Below are 20,501 nucleotides of genomic sequence, written 5' to 3' on the forward strand. Positions count from 1 at the left end.
TCCTGCCACAGGGATTGAACCCTCATCTCAATTCCTCAGGCAGATTCTTTACTGCTGAGCTACTGGGGAAACCCAATTTATAGACACAACTACTTAAATGCAGAGTTTAGTAGTTACAGCAGTTTTACGGTGTTGGCAGATGTCGTCACCATCTTCACTTAGGGAGAATCCACACCCACCTGAAGGTAAGCACTGCCTTCCTCCCCGACATCCTGGAGTCCTGCACACTGGGTGCTGGCCACCTGAGCACTGGGGGTTCAACAGCTTAATAAAGAGGCCTAGAAGTGGAGAGGGAGATGAAGGAACAAAAATAAATCTTAACAGTGGGGAAATACAAGTATTCTAGCAGGTTTTATTTCCCTGGTGGTAACTGCGTCAGTTGTCTGCTTTCGGTCTTATCCCTCATTTCACGTATTGGGGTCCAAGCTAGTGGAGTACAGACAGGGCATAAGATATATTTGCTCACCTGCTCCTCAATCAACTGAAAGCAATTTGAGGTAGGAATTGTGTCTGATTTTTGTTTCCACATTGCAGACAACCCTGTAACTTTCCAGAATGAATGCTGAAAGCTAGGATTCCTGAAAATGCACAAGAGTTTAAGAGAATCTAGGTGATCTGCTGAGCCAGAGAGTCCTGCCAGCATGATGACTTCAACTCAAGATGCTAATTTTAGGTGGAGGGTTGGTTCAGTGAGTAGGACTCTGCACTCACATTGCAGGAGGCCCAGGTTCGATCCCTGGTCAGGGAACTAGATCCCACACGCCTAAAATAAGACCTGGCACAGACAAAAAACAAACAAAAAGAACAGCTCAGCAAACAGATGTGCATTAAAAATAACCCCAGTTTTGGTAAGAACTAACAAAATTCATTTTAACTGGTGAGAAAATCTCTGTAGGTGAAAAAGGCACATTTGACTGTTCTTGAGTTCATCTGACTGAGTCACAGCCATTGTTACTGGATGGACAGCGTGGCCCTGAGAGCCCATGTCAGGCAGCCTCCCAGCTGTCTGCAGCCACACATCCCCAGGCCTCAGAATGGTGTATGTCAGCAAAGAACAATGGCAACAAGTCTTACCATAATATAGTCAGACTTTGCATAAAATAAACCATAACCTAGAGAAAAGAACAAGCTATGAAATGACCCCATTAAATCGTTTGCTGGGTTCACTTCACTAGCAGAAATAATTGCACAGGAAACTGGACAAATGGGCTGACAGACACTGAGTAAACAGTGCTTTCCATTGAGATTCCTGAATCCCTAGTAAAACAAATAAATAGAAGACAGATGAACACCACGTACACATGACTCTGGAGTGAAGAGTGCCTGGCTAACATATTAAGCATCTAAACTTGAGTTGAGTTAAAACAACTATGTGACAAGAAGGGAAACGATAGTGTTTGTGTTTCAAGAACCAAGGTACCTAATTAAGGCCACCTGTCCCTCATGAGGCTAAAGGGGTAAGGTTGCCATCATCCAAGGATGGTCCAACTCTCCCTGCGTCCACTCTCCCTCCAAAAGCCCTGCCTTGCGCTTCTCTCTCTCTCTCTCGCTTTGTTAATATTCCTCCTCCCCTTTACAGAGGTTCCTAATTTTTCGGTATTTTAGGATCTCCATTTTCCTATTCTGTCTCAATCCACAATGAGACAGCTGCACTATTTTTGGTAAATCCCTCATACACTGGTGCCTGCAAGCTGCCTCCATGAAGGAACCTGGGCAATGTTAGTGCTCATCTCATCTGTTTTCCTTATCTCTGTGCTCCCTGATGTTCAAGGTCCAAAATTAGTCTTCCAATTGGAAGATCAACTCTACCGATATCAGTGAAAAAGAAGTCATGTATTTTACTTTTATTGTTTTACAAATCTGTCATTCCATGATAAATCAGGATAATAACCTTATCGCTTAACTACACATTATTTGACACCTGCCTCAGATATAATTTTCTCCATGGCATGTTGACAGAGTCAACATGAATATCACTACTTCGGAGAAATGGCTTGGGTTGAGGAGGAAGCACTTTCCATACAGAGGGATCCTTCTCTGACCCATGGGAAATAGAGACACAAGGAAGGAACCTCTGACTATTCCATCTAGAAACTGTAACTTGGGTTTCTTGCGAAGCTAGAGATACCTGTACCATGCAAAAAATTATGGAAGTAATAATAGAATATTTCGCTAATCACGCTTATGTTTAGGACTCTCTTCTTAGGGTCCTGTCCCATTCTCTTATAAGTACCCCACAAGCTATTATCAGGAGAAATAGGTCAGACTCGACTGTGGTGCAATTTTCACGATCACCACCAGAGGGCGGGCCTTCCTTCAGATGCGGTTCCTCATTGTATTCAGGAGCTGGTTTCACTTGCCTACTTTGTAGCCACAAGACAGAATATTGCTGCTGTACAGAAAGGGGCTCTCAGTTTCTGAGTGATGAGCTTCTGTAACATCCAGATGGAGACTAGATTTGTTAGACTGGTGTATTGCAGGGAACAAGGATCGCTTTCTTTTGCGAACATGCATTCTGCCACTCACTCAGTTCTTCTGATCATCTTAATATTCAGTAAGTAACATTTTATCCTACATGTTAATGATTTTTTATTTTTCTATGATTATAGGTAAGTTTTACATTACTTCCCTGGCTGAAAACTCTCCTCCTGTACATTTCTACTATAACAAAGTGATTCTCTTCCAGGAGGGACCAATGGTGACTCAGTGACCCAGACAGAAGGCCCAGTGACTGTCTCAGAGGGGGCTCTTATGACCCTGAACTGCACTTACCAGACTGCTGGTCTTACTCCCTATCTTTACTGGTACGTCCAGCATCTCAACAAAGCTCCTCAACTCCTCCTGAAAGGCTCGGCGAGAGACCCGAAGCCGAAGAGTGAAGGTTTTCAGGCCACTCTTGTTCAGAGTGACAGGTCCTTCCACCTGCAGAAACGGGCAGTGCAAGCATCAGACTCGGCTGTGTACTACTGTGCTCTGAGTGACACAGTGACACAGGGCTGCGGGGGAGCTGAGCACAAACCCAGAGTGCAGATGGGGCTCTGGCTGCGGGCAGCCCTGGAAGGGGGTGTTGTTTCTCTCTCCAGTGTGCTCTGCTAGAGGTATTGTCAAAGCTCTTCCAGGTCTGCTCCTCAGAGCCAAGGACCTATGAATTCTTGGGTTGCCCCACAGAGAGGAATCTGGAGCGGGACAGTGCAAAAAGGAACCTATGCACTTTTCTCCAGAAATGCCTGTTTTCAGCCCATTGACATCCCCCCAGATAGAATCCCTTAAAATGACATTAACTCTTCAATGACAATTCAGATTATATATGCTGAAATATTTCACAGTGTGTTAAGGAAAATTCCAGGCCACATAGTTGATGGATGACTGTGTGACCTGGAAGCTAGTGTCTGGTTTTTAAAATTCAGTCCAAGATTGTGTATCCTGCTGAGTTTCACCTGCAGACTCTCCATCTTCAGTGACAGGAGATTTATTCTCTTTCCTTGACTTTTCCATCCTTTCTGGTTGCTCCAGAAATGCTGCTGCGTAAGTGAGTTCCAGGAGGAGAGTTTCTGAGAAGATATTCCTTCTGTAAGGGCCCTGCGGCTCAGAGCAGCCCCCTCTGTAAACATCGCAGGCGCTGTGTGTATTGTTTGTGTTCAAACCAGGCACAGGATAGTCTCTTTCTCAGTAACCTCATCTCATCAAAATGAATCCCAAACAATGTTCAAATTACCATACAATTGCAATCATTTCACATGTTAGCAAGATTATGCTCAAAATCATTCAAGCTAGGCTTCAGCAGTACATGAACCAAGAATTTCTGTTGTAGAAGCTGGGTTAGAAAAGGCAGAGGAACCAGAGCAGACCCAATATCTGCTGGATCACAGAAAAAGCAAGGGGATTTTAAAAATCTACTTCTGCTTCATTGACTACACTAAAACCTTTGACTGTGTGGATCACAATAAACTGTGGAAAATTTTTAAAGAGATGGGAATACCCAAGAAACCTGTATGCAGGACAAGAAGCAACAGTTAGTACTGGACATGGAACAATGCACTGGTTCATAATTGGGAAAGGAGTACGTAAAGGGTATATATTGTCACCCTGCTTATTTATCTTATACGTGGAGTACATCATGTGAAATGCAGGGCTGGATGACTCATAAGCTGGAATCAAGATTGCCAGGAGAAGTATCAACAACCACAATGGTATGCGGATGATTCCACTCTGATGGCAGAAAGTGTAAAGAAACTAAAGAACCTCTTGATGCAGGTGAAAGAGGAGAGTGAAAAAGCTGGATTAAAACTCAACATTAAAACATTAAGATTGCATCATCTGGTCTTGTCACTTTATGGCAAATAGATGGGAAAAATGAGGAAATAGTGACAGATTTAATTATCTTGGGCTTAAAAATCACTGCAAATGGTGACTGCAGCCATGAAATTAAAAGATGCTTGCTCCTCAGAAGAAAAGTTATGACCAAACTAGACAGCATATTAAAAAGCAGAGACATTACTTTACCCACAAAGGTCCATATAGTCAGAGCTATGGTCCCCAGTAATCATGTATGGATGTGAAAGTTGAACCATAAAGAAGGCTGAGTGCCAAAGAATTGATGCTTTACAGCTGTGGTGTTGGAAAAGGCTCTTGAGAGTCCCTTGGACTGCAAGGAGATCAAACCAGTTAATCCTAAAGGATATCAACCCTGAATATTCATTGGAAGGACTTATGTTGAAGCTGAAGTTCCAATATTTTGGCCACCTGGTGTGAAGAACCGATTCACTGGAGAAGACTCTGATGCTGGGGAAGATTGAGGGCAAGAGGATAAGGAGGTGGCAGAGGATAAGATGGTTGGATGGCATCACTGACTCAATGGACGTGAGTTTAGCAAACTCTGGTTGACAGTGAAGGACAGGGAAGGACACACAACACCTGCAATATTTACAGAGTGAGCTGCTCTGATCCACAGGGCCCTTCAGAAGGACTATCTTGTCAGGAAGGTGTCCTCTTGGAACTGACTTAAGCAGCAGCATTTCTGGAGCAACCCGAAGGGATAGAAAAGTCAGGAAAGAGAGAACAAAGCTCCTGGCGTGCTGCAGTTCCTGGGGTTGTAAAGAGTCAGACATGACCTAGGGACTGAACAGCAACAAAAACACGGAAAATCAATTCATCAATCAGTCATATTTCACACACATTGAAAAAGTGTTTATGTACTCTTACAATCAGTTATCTTGGCAGCAGAGTGAGCTCTTTCACCTGCTCAAGAAACTAGAGAAAGTGTCACCCCTCCCGAAGCAGGAGCATCTCCCCACTCTTCTGCTCAGGAGCAGGAAGGCGGAGCCGCTTGGGTCACTGCTCTGCGTCTGTGATACAATCATGCCCACTGCACAGAAAGTCCCTCTGCATCTCTGCAGGCTGAATTCCTGTCTGCACCTTCCGGGAGCAGCCTTTCTGGAAGCACAGTGGTGGGCGCAGCAGGCGGGAAGAGATGTATATTTTTACTGCTGGGCAGTCTGTGAGATGTGGCCAGGATACTAATCATTGTCATTTCATAATTTGATAGATGTGTGTGAGTTGCTAAGTGGTGTCTGACTGCTTTGTGACCCCGTGGACTGTAGCCCAACAGGACTCCTCTGTCCATGGAATTTTCCAGGCAAGATACTGGAGTGGGTTGCTATTCCCTTCTCCAGGGGATCTTTCTGACCCAGGGATTGAACCCTCATCTCCTAAATTGGTAGGCAGATTCTTTATCACTTAGCACCTGGGAAGCCCAATTTGTTGGCACAACTACTTAAATGCAGAGTTTAATAGTTACAGTAGTTTTACGGTCTTGGCAGATAGATGTACTCACCATCATCACTTAGGGAGAATCTGTACACCGACCTGAAGGTAAGCACTGCCTTCCTCCCTGACATCCTGGAGTCCTGCACACTGGGTGCTGGCCACCTGTGCACTGGGGGTTCAACATCTTAATAAACAGACCTAGAAATGGAGAGGGGGATGAAAGAACAAAAATAAATCTTAGTGGTGGGGAAATACAAGTATTCTAGCAGGTTTTATTTCGCTAGTGGTAACTTGTCAGTTCTCTGCTTTTGGTCTGATCCCTCATTTCATGTACTGGGGTCCAGGCTAGTGGGAGTACAGACAGGGCATAGGATTTTTTTTTTTTTTTTTTTTAGCTTACCTGCTCCTCAATCAACTGAAAGCAATTTGAGGTAGGAAATGTGTCTGATTTTGGTTTCCACATTGTAGACAACCCTGTAAATTTCCAGAATGAATGCTGAGCCTAGGGATTCCTGAAAATGCACAAGAGTTGAAGAGAATCTGGGTTATCGGTGGAGCCAGAGAGTCCTACCAGCATGATAACTTCAACTCAAGATGCTAACTTTAGGTGGAGGGTTGGTTCAGTGAGTAGGACTCTGGACTCATTGCAGGAGGCCCAGGTTCGATCCCTGGTCAGGGAACTAGATCCCACACGCTTAAAATAAGACCTGGCACAGACAAAAAACAAACAGAAAGAACAGGCCAGCAAACAGATGTGCATTAAAAATGATCCTCGTTTTGGTAAGAACTAACAAAATTAATTTTAACAGGTGAGAAAAATCTCTGTAGGTGAAAAAGGCACATTTGAAGAAGACTGTTCTTGAGTTCAACTGACTTAGTCACAGCCATTGTTACTGGATGGACAATGCTGCCCTTAGAGCCCATGTAAGGCAACCTCACAGCTGTCTGCAGCCACAATGTCCCCAAGCCTCAGAATGGCTTATGTCACCAAGCAACAATGTTTTGACTTCTTACCATATTGTAGTTAGACTTTGCATAAGCTGAAGTTCAACGGTTTTATGAAGACCTACAATACTTTTTAGAGCTAACACCCAAAAAAGATGTCCTTTTCATTCTAGGGGACTGGAATGCAAAAGTAGGAAGTCAAGAAACACCTGGAGTAAGAGACAAATTTGGCCTTGGAATATGGAATGAAGCAGGGCAAAGGCTAAAGTTTTGCCAAGAGAACGCACTGATCATAGCAAACACCCTCTTCCAACAACACAAGAGAAGACTCTACACATGGACATCACCAGATGCTCAACATCGAAATCAGATTGATTATATTCTATGCAGTCAAAGATGGAGAAGCTCTATACAGTCAACAAAAACAAGACCAGGAGCTGACTGTGGCTCAGATCATGAACTCCTTATTGCCAAATTCAGACTTAAATTGAAGAAAGTAGGCAAAACCGCTAGACCATTCAGGTATGACCTAAATCAAATCCCTTATGATTATTCAGTGGAAGTGAGAAATAGATTTAAGGGACTAGATCTGATAGATAGAGTGCCTGATGAACTATGGAATGAGGTTCGTGATGTTGTACAGCAGACAGGGATCAAGACCATCCCCATGGAAAAGAAATGCAAAAAAGCAAAATGGCTGTCTGGGGAGGCCTTGCAAATAGCTGTGAAAAGAAGAGAGGCAAAAAGCAAAGGAGAAAAGGAAAGATATAGGCATCTGAATGCAAAGTTTCAAAGAATAGCAAGAAGAGATAAGAAAGCCTTCTTCAGGGATCAATGCAAAGAAATAGAGGAAAACAACAGAATGGGAAAGACTAGAGATCTCCTCAAGAAAATTAGAGATAGCAAGGGAACATTTCATGCAAATATGGGCTCGATAAAGGACAGAAATGGTATGGACCTAACAGAAGCAGAAGATATTAAGAAGAGGTGGAAAGAACACACAGAAGAACTGTCCAAAAAGATCTTCATGACACAGATAATCATGATGATGTGATCACTAATCTAGAGCCAGACATCTTGGAATGTGAAGTCAAGTGGGCCTTAGAAAGCATGACTATGAACAAAGCTAGTGGAGGTGATGGAATTCCAGTTGAGCTGTTTCAAATCCTAAAAGATGATGCTGTGAAAGTGCTGCACTCAATATACCAGCAAATGTGGAAAACTCAGCAGTGGCCGCAGGACTGGAAAGGGTCAGTTTTCATTCCAATTCCAAAGAAAGGCAATGCCAAAGAATGCTCAAACTACCGCACAATTGCACTCATCTCACATGCCAGTAAAGGAATGCTCATAATTCTCCAAGCCAGACTTCAGCAATACGTGAACCATGAACTCCCTGATGTTCAAGCTGGTTTTAGAAAAGGCAGAGGAACCAGTGATCAAATTGCCAACTTCTGCTGGATCATCGAAAAAGCAAGAGAGTTCCAGAAAAACATCCATTTCTGCTTTAATGACTATGCCAAAGCTTTTGACTGTGTGGATCACAATAAACAGTGGAAAATTCTGAAAGAGATGGGAATACCAGACCACCTAACCTGCCTCTTGAGAAATCTGTATGCAGGTCAGGAAGCAACAATTAGAACTGGACATGGAACAACAGACTGGTTTCAAATAGGAAAAGGAGTACATCAAGGCTGTATATTGTCACCCTGCTTATTTAACTTCTATGCAGAGTACATCATGAGAAAGCCTGGACTGGAAGAAACACAAGCTGGAATCAAGATTGCCGGGAGAAATATCAGTAACCTCAGATACGCAGATGACACCATCCTTATGGCAGAAAGTGAAGAGGAGCTAAAAAGCCTCTTGATGAAAGTGAAAGAGGAGAGCGAAAAAATTGGCTTAAAGCTCAACATTCAGAAAACGAAGATCATGGCATTTGGTCCCATCACTTCATGGGAAATAGATGGGGAAACAGTGGAAACAGTGTCAGACTTTATTTTTTTGCACTCCAAAATCACTGCAGGTGGTGACTGCAGCCATGAAATTAAAAGACGCTTAGTCCTTGGAAGGAAAGTTATGACCAACCTAGATAGCATATTCAAAAGCAGAGACATTACTTTGCCTACTAAGGTCCACCTAGTCAAGGCTATGGTTTTTCCTGTGGTCATGTATGGATGTGAGAGTTGGACTGTGAAGAAGGCTGAGCGCCGAAGTGTTGATGCTTTTGAACTGTGGTGTTGGAGAAGACTCTTGAGAGTCCCTTGGACTGCAAGGAGATCCAACCAGTCCATTCTGAAGGAAATCAGCCCTGGGTGTTCTTTGGAAGGAATGATGCTAAAGCTGAAACTCTAGTACTTTGGTCACCTCATGAGAAGAGTTAACTCATTCGAAAAGACTCTGATGCTGGGAGCGATTGGGGTCAGGAGGAGAAGGGGATGACCAAGGATGAGATGGCTGGATGGCATCACGGAGTCGATGGACTTGAGTCTCAGGGAACTCCGGGTGATGGTGATGGACAGGGGGGCCTGGCGTGCTGCGCTTCATGGGGTCACCAAGAGTCAGACACGACTGAGCGACGGAACTGAACTGAACTGAACTGAAACCCAATCCTAGAGAAAAGAACAAGCTATTAAATGACCCCATTAAATCTTCTGCTGGGTTCACTTCACTAGCACAAATAATTGCACATGAAACTAGACAAACAGACTGACAGGCACTGAGCAAACAGTTCTTTCCAGTGAGATTCCCGAATCCCTAATAAAACAAACAAACAAACAGAAGACAGATAAACACCACACACATGCCTCAGGAATGTGAGTGCCTGGCTGATATACTAAGCATCTAAACTTGACATTCTAAAAAAAAATACTTTGTTGAATTAAAACAACTATGTGACAAGAGGTAAAAAGACATTTCAAGAACCAGGTGACCTAAGCAATGTCACCTGTCCCTCATGAGACTAAAGGGGTAACGTTGTTTTCATCCAAGGATGGTCCAAATCCCCCCTACCCTTCCCACCAACCCCTGCCTTATCTCTCTCCCTCTCTGTGTCAACATTCCTCCTCTGGTACAGAGGCCCACAATTTTTAGGTATTTAAGGATCTCCCTTCTCCTATTATGTCTCAATTCCACAATGAGACAGCTGCACTATTTTTGGTTAATCCCTGGTGCACTGGTGCCTGGAAGCTGCCTCCATGAAGGAAGCTGGGCTATGTTAGTGCTCATCTCATGTTTTCCTTATCTCTGTGCTCCCTGGTGTTCAAGGTCCAAATAGTTTTCCAACTGGAAGATCAACTCTACTGTTATCAGCAAAAAAGAAGTCATGTATTTTACTTTCATTGTGTTTTACAAATCTGTCATTCCATGATGAACCAGGATAATAACCTTATCACTTAACTACACATTATTTGACACCTGCCTCAGATAAAATTTTCTCCACAGCATGTTGACAGAGTCAACACGAATATAAGTACTTCAGAGAGATGATTTGAGGAGAGGAGGAAACACTTTCCATACAGAGGGAGCCTTCTCTGACCCATGGGAATCAGAGACACAAGAAAGGAACCTCTGACTATTTGTCTAGAAATTGTAACTGGGGTTTCTTGCGAAGCTAGAGATACCTGTACCATGCAAAAAATTATGGAAGTAATAATAGACTATTCCCCAAGCACGCTTATGTTTAGGACTCTCTTCTTAGGGTCCTGTCCCATTCTCCTGTATGTACCCCACAAACTGTTATCAGGAGAAATAGGTCAGACCAGACTGTGGTGCAATTTTCACGATCACCACCAGAGGGCGGGGCTTCCTTCAGATGCGGTTCCTCACTGTATTCAGGAGCTGGTTTCACTTGCCTGCTTTGTAGCCACAAGACAGAATATTGCTGCAGTACAGAAGGGAGCTCTCAGTTTCTGAGCGAGAACATTCAGATGGAGACTAGATTTCTTAGATGGTGTATTGCAGGGAACAAGGGTCGTTTTCTTTTGAGAACATGCATTCTGCCACTCACTCAGTTCTTCTGATCATCTTAATATTCAGTAAGTAACATTTTATCCTACACGTTAATGATTTTTAATATTCCTATGATTATAGGTAAGTTTTATTTTTCTTCTCTGGATGAAATCTGTCCTCCTGTTCATTTCTACCGTAACGAAGTGATTCTCTTCCAGGAGGGACCAATGGTGACTCAGTGAACCAGACAGAAGGCCCAGTAACTGTCTCAGAGGGGGCTCTCATGACCCTGAACTGCACTTACCAGACTGCTAATCCAGCTCCCTATCTTTTCTGGTATATCCAGCATCTCGACAAAGCTCCTCGACTCCTCCTGAAGGGCTCGATGTCAGACCCGAAGCCAAAGAGTGAAGGTTTTCAGGCCACTCTTGTTCAGAGTGACAGGTCCTTCCACCTGCAGAAACGGGCAGTGCAAGCATCAGACTCGGCTGTGTACTACTGTGCTCTGAGTGACACAGTGACGCAGGGCTGCGGGGGAGCTGAGCACAAACCCAGAGTGCAGATGGGGCTCTGGCTGTGGGCAGCCCTGCACGGGGGTGTTGTTTCTCTCTCCAGTGAGCTCTCCTAGAGAAACTGTCAAAGCACTTCCAGGTCTGCTCCTCAGAGCCAAGGACCTATGAATTCTTGGGTTGCCCTACAGAGAGGAATCTGGAGCGGGACAGTGCAAAAAGGAACCTAAGCGCTTTTCTCCAGAAATGCCTGTTTTCGGCCCATCGACATCCCCTCAGATAGAATCCCTTAAAGTGACATTAACTCTTCAATGACAATTCAGATTATATATGCTGAGCTATTTCACAATGTGTTAAGGAAAATTCCAGGGCACATTGTTGATGGATGACTGTGTGACCTGGAAGCTAGTCTCTGGTTTTCAAAATTCAGGCCAAGATTGTGGGTGTCCTCTTAGGGTTTCATGCAGACTTATGTAGTCTTAGGAAGTGAGTTGATTCTCTTTTGCCTTGACTTTCCTTTCCATGGGATTTCCAGAAAAGACAGGAATGGGTTGTTTTTTTCTGGAAATTATCCTGACCCAGGAATGGTACCCATGTCTCCTGTTTATCAGGCAGATTCTTTACTGCTGATCCACCTGAGAGACCCTGTTTTATGCCAGAGGCATCATCAAAGTACTTCCAGCTCTGAAGCTCAGTGCCAAGAACCCTGCAATTCTTGGATTGGTCTATAGAGAGGAATCTGGGAGGAACAGTGAAAAGATGAATCTAAACGGCCTTCTCCAGAAATGCCTGTTTTTAGCCCAGTCACATTTCTCCAGATGGCATAGAATTCACTGTCATGATGTTTTCTTTGATCGAATTTGAGATGACATCAAATACAGAGAGAAAATTCTGGGCTTCTAAAACATGTGTTCCTTATTTATTTTAACTTTACAAATAGACGGGCAAAGAGTGGGAACAGCAGCAGACTTTATTTTGGGGGGCTCCCAAATCACTGCAGATGGTGACTGCAGCCATGAAATTAAAAAAGATGCTTGTTCCTTGGAAGAAAAGTTATGACCAATCTAGACAGCATTTAAAAGGCAGAGACATTACTTTGCTGACTAAGGTCCATCTAGTCAAGGCTATGGTTTTTCCAGTAGTCATGTATGGATTGTGAGAGTTGGACTGTGAAGAAGGCTGAGCACCAAAGAATTGATGCTTTTGAACTGTAGAGTTGGAGAAGACTCTTGAGAGTCCCTCGGACTGCAAGGAGATCCAACCACTCCATCCTAAAGGAAATCAGTCCTGAATATTCATTGGAAGGACTGATGTTGAAGCTGAAACTCCAATACTTTGGCCACCTGATGAGAAGAACTGACTCAATGGAAAAGACTCATGCCAGGAAAGATTGAAGGCAGGAGGAGAAGGGGACAACAGATAATGAGATGGTTGGATGGCATCACTGGCTTAATGGACATGAGTTTGAGTGAACTCTGAAAGTTGGTAATGGACAGTGAGGCCTGGTGTGCTGCAGTCCATGGGGTCGCAAAGAGTAGTACATGACTGAGTGACTAAACTGAACTCTCTTCTCCCTTGTAAAATAATGTAATCCCTGTTAAGATATCAAGTTGTCCTGATACATGATTTTTAACCTTCTTTGGAAATGTGAAGAAAGGGGAGAGAACTTCTAAACTAAGCATATATTCCATGTGTAAGGAGGGGATTTCTGCTTTTCGATGAAAGTAATTTTGAGCAAGTCTAAGATAGAGAAAATCGGAAAGTGCTTGTTTTTGAAAAAAATAGCTTTAGTTGAAAGTACTTGTGAGAAGGTGGGGCCTCTTGAAAGAATTAAAGCCGATGCGAACCTTAAGTCAGAGTTCTAGCTGGCTAAGGAGACCAGAAGAAGAGCCTGAGCTGTGATTGAACTTTGGTGCCAGGAATAATGGACAAGATGCTGGGAGCATCATTCTTAATTCTGTGTCTTCAAGTAGACGGTGAGTTATGATGGAGAAACCCTAGGATATCTCACTAATTTGGGGGAGTGAGAAAATTGGAGTATGGACAAATTCATGCAGATAGAAACTTAAGGAAATATCAGTTTGTGGGCCTAATGACTTTTTATCTCTGTAAACAGGGGTGAGCAGACAACAGAAGGAAAAAAGCAGCCAAGAGCAGGTGAAACAGAGCCCTCAATCTTTGACAGTCAAGGAAGGAGAGTTCCATTCTGAACTGTAGTTATGAGAACAGTTTGTTTGACTACTTCCCATGGTACCAGCAATATCCTGGTAAAGGCCTGCACTCTTGATAGCCATACGTTCGGTTATGAATGAAATGGAAGATGGAAGACTCACAGTTTTGCTCAATAAGAGTGCCAAACAGCTCTCATTGCACATTGCAACTTCCCAGCCTGGAGACTCAGCCACCTACTTCTGTGCAGCAAGTGCACAGTGCTCCCCAGACACCTGCAGGCTGTACCCAGATCTGCAGCCCAGGCTCCAGACACACCCTGCTGTGCAGATGAAATATACACATATACATGTTTGTGCATAAAAGTCCTAATATAAGGAAAACGGAAATTATACGGAATTTATCTTTCACCAAATTGGAATTGATAGAGAAAATCAATTTGTGAAAAAATGTCTCTAAAAACTCCCAAAACACTTGGAATTTAGGCACTAAATTTAAAACAACTCATACATATGTTTAAGAAGCAGTTACAATGACTGTTAAAAAGTATTTGAAAGAAAATATAGAGAGAACACAAACATATACATATGTATGCTGCTGCTGCTGCTGCTGCTGCTGCTGCCGCTGCTGCGTCGCTTCAGTCACGTCCGACTCTGTGCGACCCATAGATGGCCGCCCACCAGGTTCCCCCGTCCCTGGGATTTCTCCAGGCAAGAAGACTGGAGTGGGGTGCCATTACCTTCTCTGACATATGCATGAGGCACAGCTAAAATAATACATAGAAGGAATTTATCTCTTTTAAGTACTTTTATTACCAAAGAAAAAAGGTTGAAAAAAATTATCTAACCTTTCAACAAAAGAAGATAGAAAAAGAAACGTAAAACCCAATATAATCTAAAAGAAGGTAAAATTAAAAATTCAGATTGGTGAACTCTAAAGCAAACAATAGAAATAATCATTAAATATGGTTTTTTCTTAAAATGATTAATATTATTGATCTATTCCTAGCTAGAATTATCAAGGGAGTTATCAATATAATAAAAGAAAATATGAATTATACACATGAGAAAATCATATGCAGTGTGAAAATGGTAATAAAGCAATATTATTAATAAATTTTTGCCACTGGGTAACACTATAGTAATAGACTCACACAAGGAGAAAGCTGATTAATAAAAACTGATCTGTTTCTAGGTAGAAGTATCAAGGGAAAAAGAGAAAAAGCATAAATTATGAATATAAGAATGAAAAAGTAAACCATACTACAGATGCTAAAAGGATAATTAAAAAATCATTGGTAAGTTTCATGTCACTGAGTAAGAGTATAGAAGTCAACCCATACAAGTGGGGAAAATTGATTTTTTTGACAAAGGTGCAAAGACAATTCAACAGAGGACAGTTTTATCAGGCAAATGATACTGGGACAAGTGGATATTTAATATGCAAATGGTTGGAACTTGGCCTAAATCTCACACCTTATACAAAATATTGAATTCAGTCTCAAAATGGATCATACATTCAAATGTAAAACTATAAATATTCTAGAAGAAACCATAAGAGAAAATCTTTATAATGTACAGTTAGGCAAAAAGATTTTTGACATGACACCAAAAGCACAATCCATAAAAAAAACTTAGATTTCATTAAAATGAAAAATGATTTGCTTGCTCTGTGAAAGTTATTAAGAGGATGAAAAAGACAAACCACTGAATGGCAGGAAATGTTTGCAGACTATATTTCCATCAAAAGAGTGGTATTCAGAATACAATGGACTCCTAAACTCAGCAGGAAGAAAACAAACAATCCAGTTGAAAAATGAACTAAAGACTAACACAGGCACTTTACCAAAGAGGATATGTAGTAGGGATAAAAGCATATAAATAAGTATATGAGCAAATGTTCAACATCAATAGCCGTTAGGGAATGTAAATTAGAGACACAATGAGAGAGCACGCCACGACTGTCATAAAGGCTAAAACTAAAAGTACTGACAATACCAAGTTCTGGCAACGGTGCAGAGAAAACTGGATCACTCATGCATTGCTGGTGGGTGAATGGTACAGTCATTCTGGAATACGGTACATCAGTTTCACAGAAACTTAAATATCCACTTTCCTTACAACTCAGCAATCACACTTGTGGTATTGATGCTTGAGAAATAAAAAAAACTTATGTTCATACAAAAATCTGTAGATGAATATTCATGATAGCTCTATTTGTGATGGCCCCAAACTGGAAACATCTTCAATGGGTAAACTGATGGATAAATAGACATATTATTTATAGATCTTTCTCAACTTATGATGGAGTTATGTTCTAATAAACCATTGTAAGTTGAAAATATTGTGTTAAGGAGAAAAAAGCATTTACTACATCTAACCTCCGAACATCTTATTTTAGCTTTATTATGCTCATTACATTAACTTACAGTAGGAAAAATCATCTAACACAAAGTTTATTTTACAGTATAGAAAAATCTCATGTAATTTACTGACTGCTGAGCTGAGAGTGAAAAACAGAAAGGTTGTGTGGGTGCAGAAAGGTTGTTTATGCTCGGGATTCTGGGGCTGACTAGAAGCTCAGCTCACTCCCAGCATCACCTGAGAATATCAGGCTGCATTGTGCTAGCCCAGCAAAAGATCAAAATTCAAAGTATGCTCTCAACTGAATGGCTTTCTCACCACCATAAAGTCAATAAGCACAAGTCAAACCACCCTTAGTTGAGAAAAGTCTGTAGTGATTAAAAGGAACAGACTACTGGGACATGCAATCAGCTAGATTGATCTCAAGAGTGTTATGCTGAGTGGAAAAAAGTCTATCTCAGAAGGCTACTTGATGTATAACACTTATCGGATAGTATGGTTATGATCCATAATGATTCCATACATAAGGTATGATTCTACCTACATGACATTCTTAAAAGGAAAAATATAGAAATGAAAGGAGATCAGTAGTTGCCAGGGGTGATCAGGGATTGCAGGGGTGAGAACGTGTGCAAAGGGACATTTTTTAGAGTGATGGGACAGTTCTGTATTGTGATTTCTGTGACAGTTACAAGAACCTACACATGTGATAAAGTCTCATAGACTCATGCATCAAAAAAGTGCCTGTAAAAACTGGTGAATCAGAGTAAGTTCTGTGTTTTGATAAAATTTATCAATATCAATTTCCTTATATTTATATCTGTAATTATTCTGTTAATATATATATTTCATTTTATCATGCTACTGCCTACGCTGCTGTGGGCATCCATGGTCTCTTCTATTTAGTTATAAATAATTGCAAACCAGGGCATCGGCTGCCTGTCCACACTCCGAGGTGAAATGAGACAGAGGAGTAGACATCTCAACTAAATACACACTTTTATTCCTGCATCCCTAGTTACCTTGTCCTAAAATTAAAGGACTGGCACTGTTTTAGAGAACTTGTCTGTACTTTCCTTTCTACTTGTCTATTTACCTTTGACTATTTTATGTTAATTTTTCCATTAAAACAATGAAACCAGAAGAAAGATTGACAGTTACATTCTACATGATCTGGTAACAGTATACAGAATTTCAGTCACCAGCTTCTGTGGTATTGACAGGTACTAAGTGTCTGCAGCCTATAGGCACCAAGTTTGGCAGGAGTGCATTATAGCATTGTGTCACAGAAAGATCTGGCGTGCTTCTATTGACTTTATTTTACAAAGAGAAAAATAATGAGCCACTAACAAGTGAGACTGAACTCTTTGGGCCAATGACATAGAATACATGACATGAGGACAACTCTAGGACACATGGTCTAAGAAGCATGATTGTACTTTGGGAGGCAGCAGGTCTGAATACCCTGATCCTTCTCAAAGTCTAATAAGTAAGACTCAACGTCAGCCTTACAGCTGGAAGACTCCACAAAATACTCTTGTGCAGTCTGGGAACTCACAGTGCTTGAAGTAATGGGAAAAGCTGTACAAAAAATGTTTTATTCCTGTTATAATTTCATAACACATAGATAATGGAATACACTCCGAAAGTCAGAAGGACTGATTTGTTATTGTTTGATCTTGAAGTAACTTATTTATAGGAAAACCTAACTAGAGCTCTAGAACCCAGTAAATAAGAGATATATTAACTATTTGGATAAGATTGCCTTTCATTAAAAAAGATGAAGTTCTATGAGCTTCTTAAAAGAGTCATTAGACACTGGATGGAGGAAAGTTGGCATAGGCTAAATGATGACCAGTAAATAGAGTATAAGAAGGGTTCATGGCATATACTAAATTATGTTCTAAATGGGCTGGTAAAGTTATTCTGCGGATCAATTACCAATGTATGTCAGCTTGTTTATTCTTCAGTTCTGCTCAACTCAAACCTTTCATGAGAATTGCTTTTTTCAGGTCCCTTTCAGATACTGCATAGGTCATTAGTGATCAGGTAATTCATGCCCTGAGAAAGACAAGTAGACAAAATAAAGGTCTGTGGTGAGCCAGTTTCTCATCTGTGCACAGACCACGTGGTCTACAAGCATGACAACTCCCACTTCCTGTTGGGGGGAGTCACGCAGGTATTGGGTACTATGTATTTGGGCTGCCAGGTACTCAAAGACACTGAACTCTCAGCTTGAGGCAGAACTGAGCACATTCGTGCAGGGGATTCCATGCCTCATGCAGCTCTCCAGTCTGCTCTGGGTGCTCCTGGCCTTCACCTTCTCTGGTAGGGATGCTTGCAAACATGGGTGCGAGTGTTCAGGGTGAAAGGACTACACACAGGCGCATGGAGCTTCACAGGGACGTGGGGAGGAAAGGAGGATCGGAGGAAAGCGTATCTATTATGATTTCAGTTTGGGTTTTCTTTGGGTCTCAAATTAGTCTAATGCCTACATTATTTTGTTCACTACTTCAGCTCGGTTTTCTGATTTTTTCCACAGGATCTGGTGTGGCCCAGAAAGTTACCCAAGACCAGCCATACATAACCAGTCAAATAGGGCAATCTGTCATTCTGAACTGTCGGTATGAAGTAAGGTCGAGTGGGTACACGCACTACCTTTTTTGGTATAAGCAACTTCCCAGTGGAGAGATGACTTTCCTTATTCGTCAGGAATCTTCTGGCCCGAATGCAAGGAATGGCCGCTACTCTGTAAACTTTCAGAGAGCACGGAACTCCATCAGCCTCACCATTTCAGCCTTACAGTTGGAAGACTCCGCAAAGTACTTTTGTGCAGTCTGGGAACTCACAGTGCTTGAAGTAATGAGAAAAGCTGTACAAAAACCCTAGAGCTTAATAAGAGAGAGCCCCCCTGCTGCAGGACCCCAGCTGAAATGCACACCTGCAGACCTCAGACAAGAAATGGTAGTCCTGTGGTTGCTTCATCTGTGGTCTGGATCAGAAGATTTAATTTTAAACAAAAACTCCTTCCATGTCATTTGGAAACAGGTGTCCAGAGTAACTTTCTACTAATACATTCTCGGTCTTGTATTTTTGACTTTATTTTTTAATTTAAATGTATTTATTTTAATTGGAGGCTAATTACTTTACAATATTGTATTGGTTCTGCCACACATCAACATGAATCCACCACGGGCGTACCCGTGTTCCCCATCCTGAACCCCCCTCCCACCTCCCTCCCCGTACCATAAAACAATCATATGGAACATGCGTTGTCTAAAGTTGAATACTTGCCCCACAATGCATCAAAGTGGCAGCTTCACCTAAAGACCCTCACATGGCAAACACGGGTCTAGTTATAGTTATCTGGAATCATCATGAAAATCATTTCCTTAGTCCTTTCCTCTTAGACTTTGTGTCACTGAAGTTACAATCAGAAAAGCGGAACCACTAGTGGTGTCGAATAGGATATCAGTTATTGAGATTAGAACTCAGGCAATTGCTAGAGCTGGGGGAGTCTGTACAAAGCTGCTATCTTTGTATCTGGTGTTGAGACTGAATTCACTGCTAGCCAGCAAGAGTAACATTTGAGGGAAAGATGGGTGTAGACAAAAGCATGGACGAACTGTGACTCGTAAGGACATACTAGAACCATGAGGATAATGGAACCCGCATAACATACTAAAGTTTGTCTCTGAGCTCCTTTAGTGTCTCACAAGAACAAGTGACTTTGAGGAGAAGAGTGTCAGCTGCTGTTATGCTACATGCATACTTGGCCCAAGACGAACAGAAGATTTGGAGATCTGGTGGGAGGCGGAAGAGCCGTGTGTCACCAGTAAGATGATGTAGTTAATCAGCAGCGACATGTGTGAGTTGCCACAGTGTCTGGAGCCCTGCACCAGCCAGCAGAATATAAAAATATGGCTACCTCCTGACAAGTGCCTTCCAAATCGATTTCTAGATAGTTAGGCTGGGGCAGTACAAAGTTACTGCAATAGCTTAACTATTTAATTGATTTGTTAACTAGGCATCCATCAGTACCTCTTTTAACAACACAACTTTGTGATAAAGTCAACAGGAAAACTATTCTTCCTGCTGATATGATGCAATAATTCCTCATTCAACCAGTATAAGTTAACTCCCTTCTGCAAAATTATACCAAGTTCATTTATCCATGTTCTTTCCTCTTCTAGCTGAATCAAACTCTTGCATTGAAACCTATATCTTAATAACTGAGATACAATGAGATATAAGATTAACTTATATTAGCACATTGTATGTTACTACAGGCAAGCAAATGAGACAGGGGATTTAAAAATAATTAATGTATGTGTAAATATATTCATATCAAAATGAAAAACATTAATAACTTTTTACTTTTTTGTTACTGAAAATGACCACATAATTGTCGCTGGTATTTATAACTACTTCCGTTACCCATTCCATAACCTATTTGCTCATAGGAAGCACCTCCACTCACTGCTGTATTGACTTCCTCCACAACAAGGTCCTTACTCAGGAGCAATGTTACATGAAATGCCATAAAGATGAATAAGGAATTCTGCAAGTGGGCCATCATGATTTTGGCAGAAGTTTGCAAGGCATTGAAGAAGAATCCCAGGGTCTATTTGAGTGGAAATAATCTTGCCAATACCCACGGAGAAGTGATATATTGTATTCTGGGAAACATCATTTGAATGATACCTGTTTTCTTATCAGAAGCAATAGCAGTCACCAAAAGAAAGCAGTTCTACAGTTCTTAGAGAAAACAAACAAAACTTTTAATCTAGCTTCTTATGAA

At 41.7% G+C, this 20,501-nt stretch overlaps 3 gene segments (V, D, J or C); all 3 read left to right on the forward strand.

The window, feature by feature from the left end:
• On the forward strand, positions 2,441–3,096 carry LOC102183954. The segment is given in 2 exon segments: positions 2,441–2,554; positions 2,687–3,096. Coding segments are annotated over 2 exon segments (519 nt in total).
• Positions 10,666–11,358, forward strand: LOC108636912. The segment is given in 2 exon segments: positions 10,666–10,745; positions 10,878–11,358. Coding segments are annotated over 2 exon segments (456 nt in total).
• LOC108636872 lies at positions 17,922–18,589 on the forward strand. The segment is given in 2 exon segments: positions 17,922–18,028; positions 18,243–18,589. Coding segments are annotated over 2 exon segments (396 nt in total).

Source organism: Capra hircus, chromosome 10 (genome assembly GCF_001704415.2).
Source record: "Capra hircus breed San Clemente chromosome 10, ASM170441v1, whole genome shotgun sequence".
NCBI lineage: Eukaryota > Metazoa > Chordata > Mammalia > Artiodactyla > Bovidae > Capra > Capra hircus.